We start from the raw sequence: 27,203 nt of genomic DNA, 5'->3' as shown, positions 1-27,203 counted from the left end.
CAGGCAGGCAAATATGTAGGGAAATACTAACAATTACCAGAAGAAAACTCAATAAATAGACCCAGCAATTAAATGACATAATAACATAAGGATATTAAAACAGCTATTATAAGTTCCACATTCTCAAATTATACAAGGAAATATGAACATGATGAGGAGAAAATAAAAAAATATTTAAAAGATCCAAATAGAACTTCTAGAGACATAATCTAAGACATCTAAATTTAAAAATACACTGAATGGGGTGAACAGGATAAGACATTGCAGAAGAGCAATAAATTTGAAGACATTCAATAGAAACTATTCAAAAATCAGCATAGAGAAAAAGAAAAATGAAGAAGAAAAAAGCCCTGCTGTGCAATCATGTCAAGCTATTATATGTGTAATTAGAATATCAGAAGAGAAGAAAAGGTGATAAACATAAAATATATTTTTAAAAATAAGTGCTAAAAACTTTCCAAATTTGCTGAAATTCATAAACCTATAGATCCAACAGAACCCAAGGATAATAAATGCAAAGAGAAGTACACTAGGATACATCACAATAAAATTAGCTAAAAACAAAAACAAAAAGCCTTTTAAGCAGCCAGGGGGTTGGGCGGGGGAGAAGGATATTATATAACAGTGGGAAAAAGATAAGGATGACAACAATGATGACCAAAAAATGTAAATCTGTATTCTATACCCAAGTGAGAAAATATTTTTCAAAAATGAAGAAAAAAGGAAGACGTTTTAAGACAAAAAAGGCCTGAGACAATTCACCATCAGAAGCATTTCAGCGTAAGAAATATTAAAGGAAGTTCTTTAGGCAGAAGGAAAAAATACCGGACAAAAATATAAATCTATACAAAGCAACAGTAAACATGTCAAGTATAAACATAAAATGCTTTTTTTAGTTGGTTTCTTCTTCTTTTTCTTTTCTTTTCTTTCTTTCTTTCTTTTTTTTTTTTTTTTTTTTTGAGACAGAGTTTTGCTCTGTTGCCCAGCTGGAGGACAGTGGCGCAATCTTGGCTCACCGCAACCTCAGCCTCCCAGGTTCAGGCTATTCTTGTGCCTCAGCCTCAAAAGTAGCTGGGACTACAGGTGCTTACCACCACACCTGGCTAATTTTTCTATTTTTAGTTGCTTTCAAAGATAATTGTTCAAAGCAAAAATATTAGCAGTGTATTGTTGGGTTTGTAGCATATATAGATGTAAAATGTATGAGAACAACAGCACACAGAATAACAGGGGAAAAACAGAAGTATACTGTTTTAAGATTCTTAGCTCTCTATATAAAATGGTATAATGAAAAACATGATCAAAGAAAAATGCCTCTCACAGTGTCCAGAACACTCAAAAAATATTTTTTTTTCACCCTCTTGAATAGCAAAGAATACGTCAGGCAGAAGTGAAAATAGATATAAAAACTTTGAGGCAGAAGTACAGTAGGGATATGTGAAGATCAGCTTAGAGGCTAGGAGCTGAGTGAGACTACGGGAAAGCAGTAAGAGATGAGGCCAGACCATGTAGGGTCATGTAAGCCATTTTCATGACTTTGGAGGGTTTACGATACACAACACCAAAGTAAAAAAATCTATTACAGAATATATTTGAATAGTGATCCAAAAGCAGTCATCTTACCTAATATAAACTACTGAAGCAAAAAGAGGAGGAAAAGGATTTCATAATTTATATGGTACTCATAACTCTACTCATTAGAGTTCCTGAGTGTATCCCCCAAAGTCATTTTTCTATTTCACAAAGGTCATATGTAATTGATTTTTTATGGATAATTATATTGAGTCTAATTTTCTGCCTCATGATATTGAAGTACTGCCTACACATAAATGTCAAGAGCCAAATTTTCAGGAGGAGCAGAAGGCATGAACAAGTTTTCCAAAAACAGAAAAGTAAATTTTGTCTGCTTTCCTCCCTCCCTTCCTTGTTTCCTTCTTTTCCCTCTCCCTCCTTTCTTTCCTTTGTTTCTTTCTTTCTTCTTTTTCTCTCTCTCTCTCCCTCCTCCCCTTTTTCTTTTTATGTCTCTCTCTCTCACTCATTCTCTTTCAGTGTTGATTACAGATACCATTGAAAATAGACATACAAGGCTGATCAAAATGTATAAAATGGAAAGGAAAAAAACATGTTAAACAAAGAATTTCGTCAACAGCATAACATGTTCCTTCAAAAACTGACTCAGAATTTTTAAGTCACCCTAGTTTTTAATTAAGTCACACATTTTTTAAACAAAAAAAGAACCTTTTTGTTTCCTTGACAGCCTTTTGACTGCTGTCCTTAGGTAGCTATGTGTAGGATCATTTGATTTAATGTCTATCCTCCCCAGAGCATAAGTTCCATAAATGCAGGCAGTATGTTTTTTGTTCATCACTGATTATTTGGCATATAGCAGATACTCAATATATATAATAAGTGGATAACAGTAACAGTATGAGATAGGAATTACCACCTTTTTATGACTGTACATGTTAAAGTAGAAAATATAGGTGTAAATGATCAACATGGAATCTACTACCAAAGAATTATGCAGACTAAATAATAATAAAAACAACAATAATAGCAGGTAATATTTACTGAGTACTTTTAATATATAAGACTGTTTTACATAATTTATTTCATTTAATTCTCATAACAATCTCATAAGGTGGGTAATAGTATTATTCCCATTTTATAAATGGGTTAATCAAGGTTTAAAGAAGGTAAATAAATTGTCGATGGTCATATAATTACAGGATTTAGGATATGAACCTAGTGTCTGACTCCACAGAGCAGGAAGAAGAAAGAAGAGAATTGAGTTTAGGAAGCTGCAGGCTGGTTGCAATGAATTTTGGGAGATATGAAAGGTATATAGTTTGAAGAAAGTAATGTGGAAATAACTGACTGGTTAACATCAGGTTACCTCAGGTTACTTTTTGTCATATGGATGAAAGGCAGAGAAAACTTCATTATTATATCAAATGAAATTAGCCTGTTTGGGAAATTTGGCTTGCTCTCTCCTGATTTCTCAGAAGGTCAGATAACAACTTAGGTTGTTGACAATTTTAGTATGAATGACTCTGTTTTAGTCTGGCCACTTGGGACCTAGATAGGAGCTTAGTCCAAAACACTGAATCCTATACTTTTTATTTAACAGTACAAATGTTTTACATTTACTTTCATACTTACATGATATTCGGTCACTACTCCTTTATAAACTTCATAGAATTCTTCAACATTAACCCGATCCATATTGAACTATATTAAAAAATAAAACAAAACAAAACCATAAACCAACCAACAAAAGAAAAATAAATGAGCCGCACTTAGCACTTAACACTTGTAATATCTTCTTTACTCTAAAATGTACACTTTACATAGATTACTCTTTGAAGAAAAAGTGTTAAAAAGATCAGCTCATCAAGAATAACAATGGATAACAGCATCATTCTAGGTTCTGTACATGCATCATCTCATTTAGCCCTCACAACCCCCTTACTGCATAGGTAGTATTAATAGCTCCACCTTACAGATGAGACTATTAAGACTCAGAGGGGTCATATAACCTCCTCAAACTGGCATCCTATCTCAAGCAGTCTAACCCCATTGATCATACTTTTACTTACTACACTACACCTCTCTCTGAAAAAAATCTCATTCTTGATACAAAAGATTTATATGCAATATTAATTGCATTATTGATAGATTAGTGGCACAAGAAAGAAATATTACTAAAGAAAAATAGTTCAGACTTTTAGAGGAGACAGAAAACAATACTATTTTCCTCCCAAGCATTCGGAAAAGTCCCTAGTTAGTCTAGTTCGTGATAAAGCACTTATACAAGTCATGTGGACTTCCTGCTACTCTTCAAAAAGAATTATGAGTAAGAATATGCTTACAAAGTAAGTCTAGAAGGACTTATTCTTATCAAGGCTGAATTTAAATTTAGTTAGGATTAAAATTTCATTAAATTCTAAGGTTCTCAAAAACTGACCTTATTTTTTTTTAAAATAGCCTCAGAATTCCCAATTTTATTTTCCCTCTATTTTGTTTGTTTATTGTTGCCAGGATTGAAGACCTACTGAGAAATTTCTGCCTATACGGACAATAATTTAAGCTGTGAGGATTTATTTTTATGGGCAACATTACGACTATAGGGAGGAAATTCTGTTGGATTTCAGTGTTTTATCCTACATTCACATATGTTTTGTTAAATGCAACAAAATACTAACAGAAGATATCATTTATTAAATACTTAGTAATTTGAGCCAGAAATGATTATTTTATTTAATCTGCAGAATAACCCATTTAGGCAAATAATAATACTTTCATTGCCTAGATGAGAAAACTGAGAATAAGAAGGCCTGACATTTGGCCAAGGCCACGTGCCTAGAAAGCAGCTAAGATTCAGAAATAGATCTTTCTGACTCCAAAAGTCAATGATTGTGCTTGCTACTACACTACCATGCCTTCCCTATAGGCTCAGTTAATCATTTTTAAAATTATTTTTTTCATTGAATACAAACGCTACCCAATCACCAATCACTATGCTAAGCTGCAGATCTAGAATTAGGTCAGTGTTTAAAACTAACATTTCTATATTTTTTTAAATAGGCTCATATGTCATCCTACAATCTTGTTAATATATCACCAAGCTAATACTTTTAGAAAGTTTTGGCTGACAATTACTTTATAATTCTAGGTAAGATTCTTGAAATATCAATTTTCTCATTAGTCTTAAAGTTTTGCTCAATGACTTTGTAAATTATTTCCTTTTTTTTTGGCTTATTGGCACAAAATAGAACTTCAGTTTGTGTCCCGGTCCTTGATTTTGGGTAATCTTAAGACTTTGTAGAAAGCTGTTGGTGCAGCACACCAACATGGCACAAGTATACATATGTAACAAACCTGCACGTTATCCACATGTACCCTAGAACTTAAAGTATAATAATAATTAAAAAAAAAAAGAAAGAAAGCTGTTTCTTTTCAGAAAAAGAAAATACAAATGATACTGGTAAGAAAATTCTCAGCTTCAAAATGGCTATTTTGGTATTTCACTATCAAAAAAGCATAAACTTGCTGGGTTTCAAACACTGAAAAAACCAAATTGTTTATCTGATTCATATAATAATCTGTTACCCAATTTCTAGTCAAATGTACCAATGAGTACAGCACAAAGGTATGACCTCTACCAAAGTGGCTGTTGTTTCTCACTGAAAGGTTTCTTAGGAATGTATGAGCAGCACAATTTTGAATAAGCGTAGGCTCTGAAGGTCCAGTGGTACAAGTGCCAATAGAGGTGCTGGAATACACTAACTCCAAAGAAGGTCTTGAGAGAAAGTTCAAAAACCAGCAAAAGGCACTGGTTAGGGAAAAAAAATCTGAAAACTGATTCTCTTCCTTCATTATCTGTTTAGTTAAGAATAGAGAAGACAGAAAACTCATCACAGTTTCTCACTTTGATTCTACATTTTGTTTATAAGAACAAAATACAGTTTTTGGTCCCTATTTATTTTGCAACTAAAGTTTCCAGAACTGTATAAACTTACCTTATAAGCTTAAATTAGGTGTATCATTGAATATTACTTCTCTCAGTAAAATAGTATATGGGAAAAATCATTTCAAAAACCATTTTTTGACTATAGGAAGGTTACTGAGTTCAGTAAGTATATCTTTTATTTTTAATGTGGTTCACGAGTACACAGGGAACATTCAAAGTAAAGCATTTTATGACTATTTTTGAAAAAAATCCTCATGAATATTATGGTTCATTGTAAAGTACCTACCATCTGCATAGCTGAAATTTCAAAACCTGCATCTCGGATAGCCATCAGGATCTTTCCCAACAGTCCTGAAAATGAAGGACAATGAGTGTAAAAATACAAAATTTTAAGACATTTTAGTTTCTTAGAAAAGTACTTTTTCTTTATACTCTATATTAAAAAAAACACACACTTTGCAAGAGAAAATAAATTAAATCCCAAATACTGAGCATTAAATTTAATCATTTGATTTCCTTAGTAAATGCTTCAAGAATATCAACAATGGTTCTGAGGATTATGCAAAAAACTTTTAAGATAATATTTTGCCTTTAAAGCCCCTTAAGTCTAGTGATGTAGAGAACATAAAAATCAAACAATTATAAACAGCATTATTTAATACAAAGAAATGAAATGCCAAAGTACAAGATACAGAAGGAATTCAAACAAGAGTTCAAAGAAGGAGTAAAATCAAATTGTAACTGAAGAAATAGGAAGACGCTTCAAGGGGAAATGAAAAGCATGAATGGTCCTTAAAGGCTGTGGACAGATGAGCTTATACAGGGACAGGAGAGAAGGCACACATCTGGGAAAGTGTGAGCATATTTAAACGACAGTAAGAAGAGAGAAAAGAAAAACAAAAAGGAAAAGAGCTTCAATTCAAATCGATAAAGGCCTTAAATACCAACATGAGGAATATAGTCTTTATCCTACAGATGAGTGATTTTTATATTGGAGTCTATAGTCTCTGGGGGAATGGGGCTGACTTTGACATTCCATTTGTTTCCTATAAAAGTCTAAGTTTCTTTTTTTCAAGTCAACTAAAACTCTGTCTCTTATACATACGTGCACAAAGGCACACCCACACACACACACACCCCCCCACACACACACACCCCATATTCTGGATCATCTGGATCTTACTGAGTGACCCTAAATCACCATGTACTGTTAGTGTCTGAATGTGCATTTGTATTTACTATCCTACCATAGCCATGTAGTGCTATTTTAATTGTAGCAGGCTGAGGGGTGAGAAAAAGATAGAGAAGGATCTATTTCTCAAATGATACATCTGTACCAAATGAAGGTCAAATGATATCATAGCATGCTATAGAAACAAAGGTTTCTCAGAAGCTTGAAGACAGAAAAGTGGTGGATTAAGTGAGTCATCGCAGTAGAACAGGCTCATGCCTAACTCAGAGTCTGTACTATATTCACGTTAAGCTTGTTTTTATGGCAAATAACATCCTCTGTCACATTAATGCTATCAAGTTAAATTTTGTTGTATAGTTTTGCTTGCTATGAATTTTCAAATTATTTTAGCTATGTAGTTTTATGTGCAAAAATTTGTATTTAGTTTTAATTTGGACATATTTAAGTTGTATTACTTAAAGTTAAAATAATTTATGTCAACACTGAGAGTCCACGAGAAAAGCTTTCCTTCAAAAAGAAACACTGCCAAAAGAAATGAAGAGTTACTAAAAATGTTGAATGAGAAAATACAAAATAAAAGTAGTATTTTAGGAAGGTCACTAATGCAATAGTGATGAGCAAGCTGGTCTGAAGAAAAGAATAAGTAGTGGAAAGAATAGCAAAAGCTTTTGAAATCATTCAGAATGCTGGTTGGAAAAAAATAGGCCAAGGTATATTTAAATATTTTCTCTCTTATTTTGAACTTCAAAGCGTGGATGGCAGCAGTAGAGAAAGAAGGAGGTAATAAACATAAGATATTTTCAAACAAGAAGCAATAGGATTAAACTGGATACAAAGTATGAAGATGAAAGAAGGGTAAAAGATGATTTCAACATTTTGAACCCAAGTGAATAGAAGAATGACAGCACCTTTAAGAAGAAAACAAGTAATGATGAAACCAAATTAATAAGGGGAAAGACACTGAATTATTTTGGACATAGAAACCCAAAACATACTATATAGCATTTATAGAGAAGGAAACTGATCAGATCTTGAGGATGCAGCATATCCAGTGGCTGAATGAGTAAAATAATCTCCCTGCACCAAATCAGTGACATGGGATTGCATACCAATAGATAGAATTATAAAGATAGAATAAGAGGTACAGAGAGGTTAGAACTGAAATGATGCCAAGAGGCATTTGGAGACAGTACTTTATATAAAGACTTGGAGAAGAATACATATTCAAGGCAAAAGGAGCATTAAGCAAAGGTCCGGAGATGTAAACACCATAGTTCTTCTGGAATAAAAGTATCTTCATCTTACTGAATAATAGAGTGGAAAGGAAATGAGACAGAAGAGAAGGGAGGAGAGGTGGCAGAAGCCATGATAGGACTATACAGAGGTTTGGATTGTATCCTGTAGGCCAGAAGTTCTCAAACGTTTTGGTCATATAGACCCTTTAGCTTTTAGGTAGTACTGAAGACCTTTATATAGGTTACCTCTATCAATATTTACTATAACATAAGTTAAAGTGTGTTTATTCTCCTTTACTTGACAAGTGGTAGTTTCTTTTTTCTTTTTTTTTGAGACGGAGTCTTGCTCTGTCACCCAGACTGGAGTGCAGTGGCGCAATCTCCGCTCACTGCAAGCTCCACCTCCCGGGTTCATGCCATTCTCCTGCCTCAGCCTCCCGAGTAGCTGGGACTACAGGCGCCCGCCACCACGCCTGGCCAATTTTTTGTATTTTTAGTAGAGACGGGGTTTCACTGTGTTAGCCAGGATGGTCTGGATCTCCTGACCTCATGATCCGCCCGCCTCGGCCTCCCAAAGTGCTGGGATTACAAGGCATGAGCCACCATGCCCAGCTGACAAGTGGTAGTTTCTTAACCTTTATATAGGTTATCTCTATCCATATTTACTACAATATGAATTTTAAAAAACTTTTAAAATATTTAATTTAAATATAACAAAAATCCTTTAAATGTTAACATAAATAACATTTTGTGAGGAAAAATATGATAGTTTTTTTTTTTTTTCATTTGATCTAAGCCAAAAGGCCAGGAAGAGATTATAGTATTTTTTTTAATTAGTGAAAAGACAGATATTGTTTTACATTTTTAAAAAATCTCTTTAATGTCTCACTTAATAAAAGGCAGCTGGACTCTCACATCTACTTCAGCTTTCAATCTGTTGCCATATGTTGTTTTGGTTGGAGTATATTTAGTTGGAAAATGGTGGAATATTTTAATAACCTTTTTACAATAACTGTGTATATTCTCCTTTACTTGATAAGTGATAGTTTCTTAAAAGTTTGCTGCAATATATAATCTAAAACCTTTATCAATAAACTTTTTTTTTACCCTGTTACATTAAAATCCACTGGTCTATCTTGTATGTACTTTGAATGAAACTATGATATGACTCAGACATGATTTTCAACGTCACACATTAATCATTTGGCAAATACCAGCTCACTGAGTTATGCAGATTTTCCGAATGCTGATTCATTTCATTATACATCAAAAATCAATTAAAAATTTGTTAATATCATCACCAATTTCATCGAAGAGTCTTTCTATTCCGTTATACAATGTATTCGGAAGTTGTCAAACTGAAAGTGGTGAATATAGTTTTCCAAGGTTCTAAGTTTAGTTTTCCTTTGTAGTTTATCTTCACTTGGATTTTATCTTTGGCAATAGCTGTTGTCAGTTGTTTTCTTTGATATGATAGGCTTACTTAATTTGAAAGACAATGCCTGCCAAATACACAAGTCTGAATAAGCACAATTTGTCTGTCAGTCATTCTTTCAAGTAAAAATGGTATTCCATAAAAGAAAAAGCATCTAATTGAGCTGACAGCGCAAACAATTGTGAACAGGATTACTCACAAATGCTCTTCCTTAAAACCATTATATGGGGCATTATGTGTACTTCATTTACTTCACACAGAGTATTAAAAAGACCTATATTTGAGGATCAAAAAGTAATAAAATTATTTTTACTGCATCTAAGATATTCTTAACTAAGTATGGCTTTTTTTTTTTTTTTTTTTCCTGCAGATGCATGATGGTCAAAATACAATAACTACTAGGACAGTTTGGTGCCACTGCCTTGATTCTAAGGCAGTAGCAGTTTTACTCACCATTGCTTTTGCACCATCAGTGCAAATGACAACACATTAAAAAAGGCAATTAAGTATGAAATCAGTTTTGGTCTTGTAGATCCATAAAAGGGTCTCATTTATGATAATAACAAATACATGATTACATATTAACCCTAATCTAAATATGAAATTTAATCTAATCTAAATATTAAACGCTATGTTTTAATCAATATGAAAAGAAGTGTATAAACTATATCTATTACAAATTCTAAGAATAAATAGGACAAGTTCACACGATATATAGGAAGATGCTCACCGCAGAATCATTAGTAATAAAAAAATTTTAAGTTCTAAATAATAAAAAACAGGAAAAAGTTAGATAAAGAAGAGTAAGTTCCTACAACTAACTTATTACTCAGACATTAAAAATCAGATTTTCAAGTGTTATTTAATTGCATAGAAAAAAATTCAAAGTACAATGTTAGTGCAATTCAAAATTGTACACATAGGATAATTCCCAATTCACTTTATAAAACTAGTATTATCCTGATATTGCAATCATATGAAGACAGTACAAAAAAATAAAACTACACTCCAATAGCCCTTACGAATATAAATATAAACATTATTTTTAAAAAATTTTAAAACAATAATTTATTTACTTAATTTGAGAAAGGGTCTTACTATGTTGACCAGGCTGGCCTTGAACTCTTAGGCTCAAACAATATTCCTGCCTCAGCCTCCCAAATATCTGGGATTACAGGCACATACCACTGTATCTGGCTAAACATAGAAATTATTTCCAAAATGTTAAAATTTTAGAAATTTTATAATTTCCAATACATTTTAAATTTTATAAATTTAGCAATATATACAAAGAATTATACATCATGACCAAGAGAGGTTAATTTCAGGTATGCAAGCCTGGTACACTATTCAAACTATCAACCAATATATTAACAGGCTAAGGAAGAAAAATCACATGAACATATCAATATATGTTGATCACATATCTATCTATCTATATATATATAACTGCATATATTGATGCAGAAAAAACTTTTGAAAAAATACAACACTCATAAATAAAATGGTAAGAAAAAAATAAGAATAGAGGACAACTTCCCCATCTTCACAAACTGCATCTGCAGAAACCTACAACTAACATAATAGTGAAAGACTGAATGCTTTCAATGCAAGACGGTAAACAAGGCAAGAATGTCCATTCTCATTGCTCTGATTCAATATGGTGCTGGAAAATTGAAGTCAGTGCAACAAGACAAGAAAAGGAGATAAAAAGTATACAGACAAGAAAGGCAGAAATATAACTGTTTCTATTTGCATATGATATGACTGTCTATATAGAAAATTCCAAATAGCCTAAAAAAATTCTAGAACTAATTATTTATTTCAGCAAGGTTGAAAGATACAAGGTAAACATACTAGATCAGTTGTATTTCTACACACTAGCAATAAATACTTGAACACTAAAACTAAAAATATAATAGCATTTATAATCACTCAAAAAGGAAATAAAATTGGGTGTGAATCTAAGCAAAAATGTACAGAACTTGTATATGAAAACTACAAAATGCTGGATGAAAGAGCTAAATAAACGAAGAGCAAACAGTATTCATGGAATACTTAACACAATAAAGATGTCAATTCTCCCTAAATTGATAAATCAGTTTAACAAAATTGTTATAAAAATGCCAGCAAGTTTTTTGTAGCAATAGATAAAATTATTCTAAAATTACATGGTAAGATAAAGGAACTAGAATAACTAAAACAATTTCAAAAAAGAAAAATGTGGGGTAACCAGTCTACTCAATTTCATGATTTATTATGTAACTACAATAACCAAAAGATGGTGTAGTATTGTCAGTGATAGAGATCAATGTAACAGAACAAAAAAACCCCAAATGGAACCACACAAATATGTCCAACTGATTTTTTACAAAGGTGCAAAAGCAATTCAAGAGAGAGAACTTTTCAACAAACTCGGTAAAGTTAGGAAATAAAGTCTCTAAGAAAAAAGAGTTACTTCCCAGAAGGAAGTCTACACAATGAAAGGATAACACACATTTGGGGAAACAGCTAGTCTTTTCTCATCTATACATTGTGTAAGCTAGTCACATATTATTACACGTAATCCTCACAACGCTGCTATGGACTGAATGTTTGTGACCCTCTGAAATTAAGATCCTAACTCCCAATGTGATGAAGGTAGGGCCTTTGTGGGGAAGAAGTGATTAGATAGCAAGAACAAAGCCCCTGTGAATGGGATTACTGCCCTTATAAAAGAAGCTCCAGAGAGTTCTCTTGCCCCTTTCACCATGTAAAGACACAGTGAGAAAGTGCCATCTATGAAGAAAACCATGGGCCCTGACCTGAAACTGAACCTGTGGGACCTGATCTTGGACTTCCCTCTATGGAGAACTGTGGGAAATACATGTCTGTTGTTTAAGACATCCAGTCTACAGTATTTATATTGTAGCAGCTCAAATGAACTAAGACAATGCCTATGAGTAAAGTAATATTATAATCTTCATTTTATAGACGTTGAGTATCTATACTCAAGGATTAAACAATATCCCTTAATAGCTAGTAAGTGATATAACTGATTTTAAACCCAGTTTTGCTTGCCCCAGGGCCTAAGATTATGCTATAATAAAATAAATAATCAAAATATTTAGTTGGCATATATATATCTCAATTAAATAACTAAACAATTTATGTATATGCAAAAACATACATAAGTGTATATATCTATGTATATATATAGCTATGAAACATCTTTTTTGATCTTCTGAATATATACTATAAAATCTTTAACAGAGATATAGAATGTATATCTAGTAAATTCTTAATTGTTCAGAGGATAATCACTTAATTTAACTTACTGATTATTCAGACTAAGATTTCTTTCCTTCTTACCATTCTGATGCTTATCAATTTGACAGAAAAAGGAGGAAAAAAGATCACTTTATTATTTATTAATAGTTCTAGGAAACTGCTTTATAGAGAGAACATCATTAAAACTTAAGTTGTTGGCCGGGTGCGGTGGCTCATGCCTGTAATCCCAGCACTTTGGAGGACAATATGGGTGGATCACTTGAGGTTTGGAGTTCAAGATCAGCCTGGCCAACACTGAGAAACCCTATCTCTACTAAAAATACAAAAATTAGCCAGACGTGGTGCCGCATGCCTGTAATCCCAGCTACTTGGGAGGCTAAGGCACAAGAATTGCTTGAACCCAGGAGACAGCGCTTACAGTGAGCCAAGATTATGCCACTGTCCTCCAGCCTGGGTGACAGAACAAGATTCTATCTCAGAACAACAACAAAAATAAAACAAATAAACAGAAAATCATAGTATCTATCATCTATAGTATACCTCACAGCAATCTTGCAGCCAATGAGCCCCTTACACTGTGGAAACACTTGAAAAATATCGCTACCATGAATGTTAAACTTACTGGATGTAACAGCAAGATACAGATGACAACAAAACCCTATGCACGAGCACGAGAATCAATGAAAAGGACACTTTGGTGAGCAAAACAACTTACAAAACTGAAATTTAAAGAAGTGGCCAGGCTGTTACACAAGACAATTCACTATTACCTGTATGCTTTGCTTCACAATCCTTATAACAAATAGGAGTGGTGGGAAATAAAATGAAAGGATTTTTAAAAATGAAAAAATGTCAACAAGGAAATCTTGCAATTTATTTTGGAAAGAAACTAAAAGAAAAATTTTAATTGTGATGAAGCCAAGAGTACATGAACTAATAAAACTGATGCCTAAAATAGACACGTTTAATATTAATAACCATAACCCATTTAAATCAAATTGGAAGGATATGATTTCCTTTAAAATTTAAATCTAGTAAAATAAAACTCAAAGCCATTTTAATTAAAAAATAGACCTAGTGTATCTTTAAAATATGATTAGTGTAAAGCCAAATAAAAAAACTAGAGATTATGAGAGTTTAATGTTCAATGCTAATGTATAAAAGAAATCACAAGTGTTACTAAATTCAGCAAAAGGAATTTAATACTAATCTTGGCAAACATGCATAACAAATAACCTTAAGCATAAAAACCAGGTGGAAAAGCTTTCTGTCTCCTAGAGAGCAATATGTTACTAGGCAATACCACTTCACTGATAATTTTCCTGTAATGTTGAATGGAAACACTCAGATGGTTTAAGCTACCAATGTCTACGGTTTTCTGCCTTGCAATAAGGAAATATAATGTAGAATTATATTAAACCAATTGCAGACGATAGTCTGGATTCCAGACCATCCTGGGCAACATGGTAAAACCTCATGTCTACAAAGAATATGAAAAAAAAAAAAAATTAGCTGGGCATGATGGTGGGTGCCTGCAGTCCCAGATACTCAGGAGGCTGAGGTGGGAGGATTGCTAGGGCTCAGGAGGCCAAGATTGTAGTGAGCTGAGATGTCACAACTGCAATCCAGCCTGGGTGATAGAGTGAGACCATGTCTCAAAAAAAGTAAAAACAAATCAAAATAAATAAGTGTTTGGATTCCACAGAATTGTTAAATTGAGAACCAGTAAGGCACTTAGGTCTTAATGGATCTCAAATTTAATCCATCAGTTGATCATAAAACCCACATTAGTAGAAAGTAGGCTTTTAAAAGACAGATTTAATTCATCCAATAGATTTCTGATCCTCCACTAACACCATATACCCAAATCTGAAATTCACATTTTTTCTTAAAGCCAATTTCCTAACAAGAACAAGCTATACATTCCTTACAAGGTAGTAAAAAGAGTAACCAACAGAATAACTTTACTTATTTTATTTGTATTTTTTTTTAGAGGTGGGGTCTTGCTATGTTATTGAAGCTGGACTTCAACTCCTGGGCTTAAGTTATTCTCCTACCTCACCCTCCCAAGCAGCTAGGACTACAGGCATGTGCCACCATGCCCAGCTAATTATTAAAAATTATTTGTGGAGACAGGGTCTCACTATGTTGCCCAGACTGGTATCAAATTCCTGGCCTGAAGTGATCTTGCCAACTCAGTCTCCCAAAGTGCTGGGATTACAGGTATGAGCCACTGCATCTGGTCCAGTATAACAACAGCTTTGTAGATATACCCACAATATGGTGACTTTGTGTACTGAAATTCATCAAGATGCAAATAAGTGAATAGAAAATAGTAAAAACAGGCTCCATACCATCATAGGAACAGCAGAGAAGACCTACGGGAATGAAGATTTCCAGAAAAGGGTAGTCAAGGGTTCCTCCTCACTGTGAAGACAAAGACAGGCGAAGCATGCAAAGGAAGCTAAGAACAGCTAAACCTTGGTTGAAATAAGATCACAGGTTTAAAACAAGGACAGTCTAAGAAAAACAAAATAAAGTAGGGTACTGAGTAGATAGGCTGAAAACCAAAAACTGTGTAAGATTGGGTAAATAGGCCAGGTGCAGTGGCTCATGTCTGTAATCCCAGCACTTTGGGAGGCCGAGGCGGGCAAAGGACAAGGTCAGGAGATCGAGACAACGGTGAAACCACGTCTCTACTAAAAATACAAAAAATTAGCCGGGCACGGTGGTGGGCGCCTGTAGTCCCAGCTACTCAGGAGGCTGAGGCAGGACAATGGCATGAACCCAGCAGGCGGAGCTTGCAGTGAGCCGAGATCGCGCCACTACACTCCAGCCTGGATGACAGCAAGACTCCGTCTCAAAAAAAAAAAAAAAAAAAAAAGATTGGGTAAATAGATCATATGAAGTCTAAAGTCAAAGCCAGGTTAATACAGAAAACAAGTTAACCACACAATCACAAAGTACAACTAAGTTTCTACAGAATAGGGTACTGCCAGCTTTAGGTAGAGTGAGCTGCTTCCTAATCTTAAGAGGCCAGTCCCTATGTGGTTGGAGTAAGCACATGTCCCATTAGAAGCCAACTCCATGTTTCTAGGAGATTTTCATGAATGTTATTATGTAGGGGCTATTCTCATTATATGAAAATCTCAGTTTTTAAAATTTTTATTTCAATAGTTTTTGGGGTACAAGTGGTTTTGGTCACATGGATGAATAATGTAGTGGTGAAGTCTGAGATTTTAGTGCACCTGTCATCCAATCCAAGTAATGTACATTGTACCCAATATGTAGTTTTTTAATCCCTCACCACTACCCCCAACCCTCCCTCTTCTGAGTCTCCAAAGTCCATCATATAATTCTGTATGCCCTTGCATACCCATATCTTGGTTACCACTTACAAGTGAGAACATATGTTTTTTAGTTTTTCCATTCCTGAGTACTTAACTTAGAATAATGGCTTCCAGCTCCACCCAAGTTACTGCAAAAAACATTATTTCATTATTTTTATGGCTGAGTAGTATTCCATGGTGTATATACATCACATTTTCTTTATCCACTCATTGGTTGATGGACACTTAGGCTGGTTGCATATGTTTGCAACTGTGAATTGTGTTGCAATAAACACATGCGTGCAAGTGTCTTTAATATAATTACTTATTTTCCTTTGGGTAGATACTGAGTAGTGGGATTGCTGAATCAAATGATAGATCTACTTTTAGTTCTTTAAGAAATCTCCATATTGTTTTTCATACAGTCTGTACTAATTTACATTCCTACCAGCAGTGTATAGGTGTTCCCTTTTCACCACATCTATGCCATCATCTATTATTTTTTGACTTCTTAATAATGGCTATTTTTTGCAGGAGTAAGGCAGTATCTCATTGTACTTTTAATTTGCATATTCCTGATGATCAGTGATGTTTAGCATTTTTCATATGCTTCTTTACCATTTTTATATCCTCTTTTGAGAAATGTCTATTCATGTTATTTGCCCACATTTTGATGGGATTTTTTTTCTTGTTGATGTGCTTGAGTTCACTGTAGAGTCTAGATATTAGTCCTTTGTTAGATGCATAGTTTGCAAATATTTTCTCCCACTCTGTGGGTTGTTTATTTATTCTGATGGTTATTTCTTTTAATGTACAGAAGTTTCTTTTATTTAATTAGGTCCCATTTATTTATTTTTATTTTAGTTGCATTTGCTTTTGGGGTCCTATTCATGAATTATTTGCCTAAGCCAAAGTCCAGAATAGTTTTTCCTAGGTTATCTTCTAGAATTTTTATAGTTTCATGTCTTAGATTTACATTTTTGAACCATCTTGAGATGATTTCTATATAAGGTAAGGGATAAGCATCCAGTTTCATTGTTCTACATGTGGTTATCCAGTTTTCCCAGCATTATTTATTAAATAAGGTGTCCTTTTTTTCAACGCGTTTCTCTATGTTTTGTCGAAGATCAGTTGGTTTTAAGTATTTGGCTTTATTTCTGGGTTCTCTATTCTGTTCCACTGGTCTATGTGCCTACTTTTATACCAGCACTATGATGTTTTTGTAACTACAGCCTTGTGGCATAATTTAACATCTGGTAATGTGATGCCTCCACATCTGTTTTTTGTTTGTTTATTTGTTTTTTGCATAGGATTGTTTTGGCTATTCAGGTTCTTTTTCTGCTTTCATATGAATTTTAGAATTGTTTTTTCTAATTCTGTGAAAAATGATGTTGGTATTTTGATAGGAATTGCCTGAATCAGTGGATTGCTTTGGGTAGTATGGTCATTTTCATGATACTGATTCTTCCAATCCACGAGCATGGGATGTGTTTCCATTTGTTTGTGTCATCTGTGATTTCTATCAGCAGTGTTTTCTAGTTCTCCTTGTAGAGGTCTTTTACTTCCTTGGTTAAATATATTCCTAGGTCATTTATTTTTTTCCAGCTGTTGTGAAAAGGACTGAGTTTTTGATTTGATTCTCAGCGTGGTCATTGTTGGTGTATAACACTGCTACTGATTTGTGTATATTGATTTTGTGACCTGAGACTACGGAATTCATTTATCAAATCCAGGAGTCTTTTGGAGGAGTACTTAGGGTTTTCTAGGAATACAATCATATCACTCATGAACAGCAATAGCTTAATGTCCTCTTTTTCAATTTGGATGCCCTTTGTTTCTTATTCTTGCCTGATTGCTTTGGTTAGGACTTCCAGCACTATGCTGAATTTCTAGTGGTGAAAGTGGCATCCTTGTCTTGTTCCAGTTCTCAAGGCGAATACTTTCAACTTTTCCCCATTTATTATGATGTTAGCTATGGGTCTGTCATATATGGCTTTTATTAGTTTTAGGTAAAGTCCCTTTTATATTTGTTTGTTGAGATTTTTTATACAGGGATGCTGGATTTTATGAAATGCTTTTTCTTCATCTATTCAGATGATCATATAGTTTTTCTTTTTAATTCCTGTTATCAGATGTATCCTATTTATTGACTTGCATATTTTAAACCATCCCTGCATCCCTGAAATGAAACTTGGTCATGGTATATTATCTTTTTGATGTGCTGCTTGAATTAGCTAGTATTTTGTTCAGGATTTTTGCATCTACGTTCATTAGGGATATTGGTCTGTAGTCTTCTTTTTTTCTTATGTCCTTTCCTGGTTGTGGTATCAGAGTGATACTGGCTTCAAAGAATGAGTTAGGGAGGATCCTTCCTTCTTAATCTTTTGGAATAGTTTCAGTAGGATTGGTCCCAGTTCTTCTCTGAATGTCTGGTAGGATTCAGTTGTGAATCCATCCAGCCCTGAGCCTTTTTTTTTTTTTTCTTGGCAATTGTTTTGATTAGTGATTCAATCTCACTGCTTGTTCTTGGTCTGTTCAGGGTTTCTATTTCTTCCTGACTTAATCTAGGAGTGTTTATGTTTCCTGGAATTTATCCATTTCCTCTAGATTTTTTAGTTTGTGGGCACAGAGGTGTTCACAATGGTCTCAGATGATCTTTTGTATTTCTGTGGGGTTGGTTGTAATGTCTCCAGTTTCATTTCTAATTGAACTTACTTTAACCTCTCCTGGTTAATCTAGCTAATGGTCTATCAACTTTGTTTATCTTTCTGAAAAACCAACTTTTTGTGTCATTGGTCTTTGGTATTTTTGTTGTTGTTGTTGCTGTTGTTTCAAATTCATTTAGATCTGCTCTGATCTTTGTTGTTTCTTTTCTTCTGCTAGCTTTGGGTTTAGTTTGTTCTTTCTCTAGTTCCTTGAGGTATGATGTTAGGCTATCAACTTATCACCTTGCAGAATTTTTAATGTGGGTATTTAGCACCATAAATTTTCCTTTTAGTACTGCTTTTACTATATTCCAGAGATTTTGATAACTTATGTCAATATTCTCATTCATTTCAAAGAATTTTTTAAATTCCATCTTGATTTCATTGTTAGCTCAAAAATCATCCAGGAGCAGATTGTTTAATCTCCATGTATTTGTATAGTTTTGAGGGTTACTTTTGGAGTTGATTTGTAGTTTTTATTCCACTGTGGTCTGAGAAGATACTTGATATAATTTCAATTTTTAAAAATTTATGGACACTTGTTTTGTGGCCTATCATATGGTCTATTGTGGAGAACGTTCTATGTGCTGATTAAAAGAATGTATAATCTGCAGTTATTGGGTAGAATGTTCGGCAAATATTTGTCAGGTCCATTTGTTCTAGAGTGCAATTTAAGTCCATTATTTCTTTGTTGACTTTCTGTCTTGATGATCTGTCTAGTGCTGTCAGTGGACTGTTGCGGTCTCATATTACTATTATGTCATGTCTATCTCATGTCTTAGGTCTAATAGTAATTGTTTTACGAATGTGGGCGCTCCAGTGTTAAGTGTATATAAATTTAGGATTATAATATCTTCTTGTTGGATTGATCCTTTTATCATCATATAATGACTTTCTTTGTCTTTTTTTACTGTTGTTGCTTTAAAATCTGCTTTATCTGATATAGGACTACCTAATCCTGCTCAATTTTGGTTTCCATTTGTATGGAATATCTTTTTCCACTCCTATACCTTGAGTTTATATGAATCTTCACATATTAGGTGAGTCTCTTGAAGACAGTATATATTGGGTTTGTGATTTTTAAAATCCATTCCGCCAATCTGTATCAGTTAAGTGGAGCATTTAAGCAATTTATATTCAATGTTAATACTCAGATGTGAGGCACTGTTCCAGTTATACTGTTACTTGTTACCCAGATACTTTGTTTTCTTTATTGTTATTGTTTTATAGGCCCCATGAGTTTTATGCTTTCAAGAGGTTCTTTTCTGGTCACATAAAGGCCTTTTTGTTTTAAGATTTAGAACTCCTTTTAGCATGTTCAATAGGGCTGGTCTAGTAGTAACAAATTCTCTCAGCATTTGTTTGTCTGAAAATGACTTTAATTCTCCTTCATTTATGAAACTTAGTTCTGTTCTCGATACAAAATTCTTGACTGACAGTTATTCTCTTTAAGAAGGCTAAAGATAGAACTCCAATCCCTTCTGGCTTAAAAGGTTTCTGCTGAGGAAATCTCTTAGTTTTTTAAGCAAACACAATGAAAGAAGACTGAAATGATAATTCAAAACCAGGGATCCATTAACTTTAACATGAACAACACAAAGTAAATAAATGTTGTTCCTTACCTATAATTAGTTCTATTGTTTGTTTCTATTTTAAAAAGACATATAGGTCTGGCACAGTGGCTCATACTTGTAATTCCAACACTTTGAGGGGCCAAGTCAGGAGGACTCTTTGAGTCCAGGAGTTTGCGGCCAGCCTGGGAAACATAGTGAGACCCCATCTCTACAAAAAATAAGAAATCAGCTAGGTGTTGTGGCACCTGTCTGTAGTGCCAGCTGCTCTGCTTGGGAGGCTGAGGTGGAAGGATCACTTGACTGCAAGAGGTTGAAGTTGAGGTTGTAGTGAGCTATGATCAGGTCACTGCACTCGGCCTGGATGACAGAGTAAGACCTTGTCTCAAAAAAAAAATAATAATAATAATAATACACACACACACACACACACAGACACACACACACATCTTCTCATTTTTAAAGATAGCCTTTGCACAACATTTTTTTAATAAACGGTGACATTGATTTTTACTTATTCTAACTTTCCAAAGTCATAGTTAAGGAAATTCATAAATTTAGGCATCTTATTACAAGAACACTGTTTCTTTTGTTTTAAATGGCTCTGATTCCCTCAACACTGGCAAGGTTTATATTGCCATTCATAGATAGGCTTAAAAATAGACTAATGCCAGAACATGGGTCACAAAGCATATAATTCTTGCTCCTTTTCTGTTGTAAGCATATACTATATACACCGAATATGGGCCTCCATTTTCTTCTGCTATTTCCCAGCATGGTTCTATAGATAGGTATAGCTTTGCTATCTAGTGGTTCTCAAAGTGTGGTCCATGCATAAATATCTTTAGTATGACCTGGGAACTTGTTACAAATGCAAATTCTTGGGCTGTAAACCAGATATTCCAAATCAGATACTTTGGAGTTAGGGCCCAGGAATCTATATTTAATCCAAGTGATCCTGATGCACACTAACGTTTCAGAACCATTACTGTGAGTAAGGTCTCTGAGGATAACAAAGCATCACAATAACTACTCCTTTGGCCATGGAAAAGGTGATATAGTTTGAAAATTTTTATATTTTAAATTATAAAATATTGAATACATTTTACATTGTAAAATATAAACTATACTTTTAGGGTAAAACATATAACAGATATGCTCAGATTAAATAATTTTAAAGTGAACATCTGCGGTTATCATCACCCACATCAAAAGCCCACCCCTAAAGCCCTCTATATATGCCTCCCAATCATGACCCTTTCTCCTCTTAGGGGAGACAACTACCTGAGTTTAGAATAACCTTTTCTTTACAGTTTACCACCTACATATGAATTCTTGAAATATATGGTTGATTTCTGCCTATATTTGAACTTTATGTGATTAGAGTAATACAGAATATATGCTCCATGTCTTTCTTGTTTTGCTCAAGTTCATTACCATGAAATTCATTCATTTTGTTGTGTTTCCTTCTGTTTGACAGGGAAGGAAGAAAATGCAACATTGTAAACAGAATCTCTGGATGGTAGGAGTAAGTGATTTTAAAATAGACATTTGTCTGTATTTCTAAATTTTTCTACTAAGATGAATTCCTGAGTAAAACTTAGCATTTCCCACCTCTGTATCAAATAATTTGAGGCGCATGTTTTGAATCACATTAACAGATTAAATACAAATCTATGATGCAAAGCCAAACCTTGTTTTGTTTAAGAAACTTTCATTTCATATACGAAACTTCATATTCTGATTGAGCCCAATACTTAAATAAGATTTGGCTTAAAGATTTTATGACCTCAAATTCAGGATATTCTGAAGAATAACTTTTAAAAACAGAGAAGAAAGTCTGTGGCACAACCTGTAACCACAATTTCAAAAGTAATTTTTAAGCACGCTAGAGTCATTTTAGTTCTTTCCAATCCGTTTAAATTGAAATCCTTAACATTATCCTAAGATTATCCCTCCCTTTGATAACAAGGCTGTTCTTCAATAACCACCATGAAACTGCTCTGGTGAAATAACTGGGATGAGTAACTTACTTCCTATTTTGCACACATAGAAGTCACAGTACGTACACTAAGTGTCAAAAGAGACGTAGTAGATGTTAAGTTGGTGATAGGTTAGAAAAGAACTAATAGCTAAAATAAGTTAGAATTTTGAACCATAGGTTCTCTAGAGTAAGTAAGATGTGTGAATATATAGAAAAGCAAAGAAGGGTACCATTTATTAATCCATTCAAAAATCAATTACACTGACCATGTCCCTTCAACATTTTTCATGTCAACTTCTCCCATGTTTTAACTTATTATTTGGAAACCCAAGCTTTTCACAGACCTTTCTGAAAGATACCACCTTTTCTTTAGAAATTTTCCCTCTTTCTTCCTCCTAAGAAGCAATTATAATTATGTTGTCAGAATTTCAGCATTTATAATCTGCCATGTAACTTGAATCATCTTTTAAAGTCTTATAAAATGAGATCGTGCTACTTTGGGTTTTCATGTTTTAAAACATATCCTGATAAAGTAACATCATGTGTCCTGAATCCCAGATCACAGATTCATAAAGACTGGCCCAGCTCCTGGGTAGAAGAGAAAAAAAAAAAAAGCCTGAAGAGCAGAACCACAGCATGGGAGGAAGAAACTCTTCTCTTCCTTTTGTCATTGTGTAATTACACAGATGCTTAATCTTCAGAGGAAAGGGTTAGGAGGAGACACAGAAAACCAGTACCAGAGGATCCTCCAAAGCAAAGGAGTGGGCACATTCTATCTTTGCTACAAACTCTTTAAGATATGTTTTCCTCAGGTCTAGATCATGTGTAGCTATGCTCAGCATTAGTTATCATGAGTTCTAAAATGACATGGTCCTCTAACAGACAAGTGAATGAAAAATAGGCAAGAGGAGTGGCACTGTCATCAAAATTTTACATAAAGCTTACATTAATGTTGTTCCTCCTAGAAGTCTCTGTGCATACATAGAACCTACTGGGTCAACAAATGAATATTCCAAAGGCATGTGTGTCAGGTTGCCTCAATAACATCATTCTCTGAATGGTGACTCTAAATCTTAAAATAGAAAAAAAAAGTGAAAAATAGGAATTATCTAAATTTCTTTTACAAATGTTTACTGAAACAAAACACTGAAATTAAATATTATTCAAAATAAAAAAAACTGAAAAGGTATAAAGAAATTTAAATAATTAAGCTTATAAGTTATACTTATTGTTTGTGGTATTTATAGTTCTGAAGTTATTAAAGCTTAAAACTGTGCTATGACTTTTGAGAAAACCCCATGTTACATTTTTGCCAGTGCTATTTCTTTCCATGAAACTAGGTTTCATTCCAGTCTCACTAGAGAGAGATCATTCTAAGCACTTTCTAGCAACAGATCAAGATTTACTGTTATTTTCATTAAACAACTGCTGTAAAGAAGTAAACGTGCATTAGAGAAGTTACTTGTGTAAAGCAGAGTGTCCCAATTACTCAACATTTTCCATTACTCCAAAAAATTCTCACCAACCTAAAATTCAGCACAGGGACCTGAGTTATAAGAACAACTGAAAATCAAAAGGTGACTCTTTCCTAACCACCTCCTTGGTTGCTATTGACCTGCCATAGTGAACAAACTAGGAATCTTCAATCACGTATCAACTTTTATAAGGCTTGACTCTGATGATGGCAGATTACCAGAGGAAATGCAAGATGTTCCCTGCCCACAATTTCTCATAAGTGGCTCTTGTACTGGGTGTTTATCAGGTAGACACAGGGATTCTTTTAAAAATGCATATTCTTAGGCTCTTCTCCAGATATACTGAAAAAAGATTCTAAAATTAGGGTCCATGAATAAGAATTTTAAACAGTCTGCCCAAGTGGTTCTGTTGCACACTAAAGTTTGAGAAGCACTATCTAGCATCTTAGTGTCACAATACTACTGGTTCAGGTTCTAGTCTCACATCCCAACCATGTGAAGGACTTAAGATGCCTTATACCACTTGAGGCAGAATGATACAGTGGTGGCCCAGTGAACCATAATTTCTGGTATTCATGAGCTTGTAGAGTCTCCTCCTATACTGACTCTGGACCTGGCCATGTGACTTTCTTTAGCTGTGATGCAAACAGAGACATGATGAGCACTTATTCATTGAGGATTATCTTGGAATGTTACTCTGAGAAGCCAGAAACCATTCAGTAAAGAAGCTCAGGCTATACTACTGAATGATGAGAGGCCACATGGAAAGAGTCTTTTGAGAATGAGATTCAGTCTTGTACCCTCCAGCTCCTGTACAGTTTCCAGATGAATGAAGCCACATGAATGACTTAAGGCATAGCACAGAAGAATCATCAATTGATAACCCACAGAATTGTGAAAAATAATACATCAATTTTTCCCTTGTTCTTTTTAGCCTCTATGTCTTAATGATGAGATAAATCATTGTTTTAAAGAAACTAAGTTTTAGACTGGATATCTGGGGGCAGGGCTAAGACGGTAGACTGGAAGTAGTTCATGTGTGCCACTCCCATGGGGAGAAAACAAAAGTGCTGGTGAACATGGGTTCTGCAAGCTGATCATCTGAGAAACCATGATGAGATACATCAAGGCAGCAGGGGAACACAGAGAACAGAGAGGGGCAAAGCTGGGCACCAGTATGTCTGGGCTCAGTGCAGAGCCAGGAGAACCTCTTCAACATGGGAAAGGGTGAGTGAGTGACAGCCCCCAGGGGGACTCACCCTTACCACAGGGACGCATGCAAGACTGACAACGAGGGAATCAACCTGGCCTCCCCACAATGCCCCAACATACTTCCAGATTGAGGCAGAGAGCCACTCAGATGTTTTGCAGAGGAAACTCCCATGTCCCCCCAGGAAGCACATAGATAGTAGATTAGGGCACCTTGGCTATGATAGGGCTTATCACTCAACTGCAGCCCTAGTCTGAGGGAGCCCCTTGGACCATAACAACCAACAAAAGAAATGCAGACACAAAGGCAGTAATCAGAGGGGCCTCCTGCAAGACCCAGGAGCAAACTAGTATTGAAGCCAGACAACCAAACCCACCCTATACCACAATCAAACCCCCAAGGGCATCAAATAAAAAACAAAAGCAAAACAATCCATCCAGAAGACAGCAACTTCAAAAACTGAAGGAATATCAGCCCACACAAATCAGAAAGAACCAGTACAAGAACTCTTACAATGGAAAAAGCTGGAGTGCCTTCTTTCTTCTAAATAACCACACTAGTTCTTCCAGTTAAAAGTTCTTAACTGGGCTGAGATGGCTGAAATGACAGAAATAGAATTCAGAATGTGGAGAGGAATGAAGATCATCAAGATTCAGAAAAATGTTGAAACCCAATCCAAGGAAGCTAAGAATCACAATAAAACAATACAGGAGATGAAAGTCAAAATAGCTCATATAGAAAATAATGCAACCAATCTGACAGAGCTGAAAAACACACTACAAGAATTGCATAATGCAACTGCAGATATTAACAGCAGAATAGATCAAGTGGAGAAAATAATCTCAGAAATTGAAGACGGGCCTTCTGAAATAACACAGTCAGACAGGAAGAAAACAGAACAAAAAGGAATGAACAAAACCTCTGAGAAATATGGAATTATGTAAAAGACCAAATCTATGACTCTCTGGCATACCCGAAAGAAATGGAAGAAAGAAAACAAGTTGAAAAACATATTTCAGGATATCATCCATGAGAATTTCCTCAACCTAGCTAGAGAGACCAACACTCAAATTCAAGAAATGCAGAGAACCACCACAAGATACTTCAAGATCACCCCCAAGACACATAATCATCAGATTTTCCAAGTTCAAAACGAAAGAAAAAAATGTTAAAAACGGCTAGAGAGAAAGGACAGGACACTTGAAAAGGGAAGCCCATCAAAATAACTGGACCAATCAGCAGAAACCCTACAAGCCAGAAGAGATTGAGGGCCTATATTCAACATTCTTTAAGAAAAGGAATTCCAACCAAAAATTTCATATCCAGTCAAACTAACCTTCAAAAGCAAAGGAAAAATAAGATCCTTTCAGACAAGAAAATGCTGAGGGAATTCATTAACACTAGACCTGCCTTACAAGACCTCCTGAGAGGAGCACTAGATATGGAAAGGGAAGACCATTACCAGCCACTACAAAACACACTTAAGTACACAGACAAGTGATGCTATGAAGCAACCACACAAAGAAGTCTACATAATTACCAGCTAACAACACAATGACAGGATCAAATTCACACATATCAATACTAACTTTGAACATAAATGGGCTACATGCCCTGATCAAAAGGCAAGGAGTAGGAAGCTGGATAAAGATGCAAGATACATGGTATGCTGTCTTCAGGTGACCCATCTCACATACAATGGCACCCATAGGCTCAAAACAGAAATAGAGACAAATCTACCCAGCAAACGGAAAACAGAAGAAAGCAGGAGTTGCAAGCCTAATTTCAGACCAAACAATCTTTAAGCCAAATAGATTTTTAAAAGCCGGAGAATGGCATTACATAATGGTAAAGGGTCCAATTCAACAATTCTTTTTTTTTTTTTTTTTTTTAATTATACTTTAAGTTCTAGGGCACATGTGCATAACATGCAGGTTTGTTACATAGGTATACTTGTGCCATGTTGGTGTGCTGCACCCATCAACTCGTCATTTACATCAGGGATAACTCCCAATGCAATCCCTCTTCTCTTCCCCCTCCCCATAATAGGCCCCAGTGTGTGATGTTCCCCTTCCCGAGTCCAAGTGATCTCATTGTTCAGTTCCCACCTATGAGCGAGAACATGCAGTGTTTGGTTTTCTGTTCTTGCGATAGTTTGCTGAGAATGATGGTTTCCAGCTGTATTCATGTCCCTACAAAGGACATAAACTCATTCTTTTTTATGGCTGCATAGTATTCTATGGTGTATATGTGCCACATTTTCTTAATCCAGTCTGTCACTGATGGACATTTGGGTTGATTCCAAGTCTTTGCTATTGTGAATA

The 27,203-nt window shown here is 34.7% G+C and overlaps 1 protein-coding gene across 2 annotated transcripts in view; it reads right to left on the bottom strand.

Moving 5' to 3' along the window:
* The window catches only part of NME7 (NME/NM23 family member 7), a 212,184-nt gene that overhangs the window by 99,940 nt on the left and 85,041 nt on the right, over positions 1 to 27,203 (bottom strand). For both annotated transcript variants that reach the window (XM_003893523.4, XM_009193528.4), the window contains exons 8-9: positions 5,760 to 5,824; positions 3,163 to 3,231 (exon numbers count right to left, since the gene is read on the bottom strand). In XM_003893523.4, coding sequence (XP_003893572.1) covers positions 3,163 to 3,231; positions 5,760 to 5,824 — 134 coding nt within the window. The remainder of the gene's footprint in view (positions 1 to 3,162; positions 3,232 to 5,759; positions 5,825 to 27,203) is intronic.

The sequence above is a fragment of the Papio anubis genome, chromosome 1 (assembly GCF_008728515.1).
Source record: "Papio anubis isolate 15944 chromosome 1, Panubis1.0, whole genome shotgun sequence".
NCBI lineage: Eukaryota > Metazoa > Chordata > Mammalia > Primates > Cercopithecidae > Papio > Papio anubis.
This window is presented reverse-complemented; position numbering and strand designations above follow the sequence as displayed.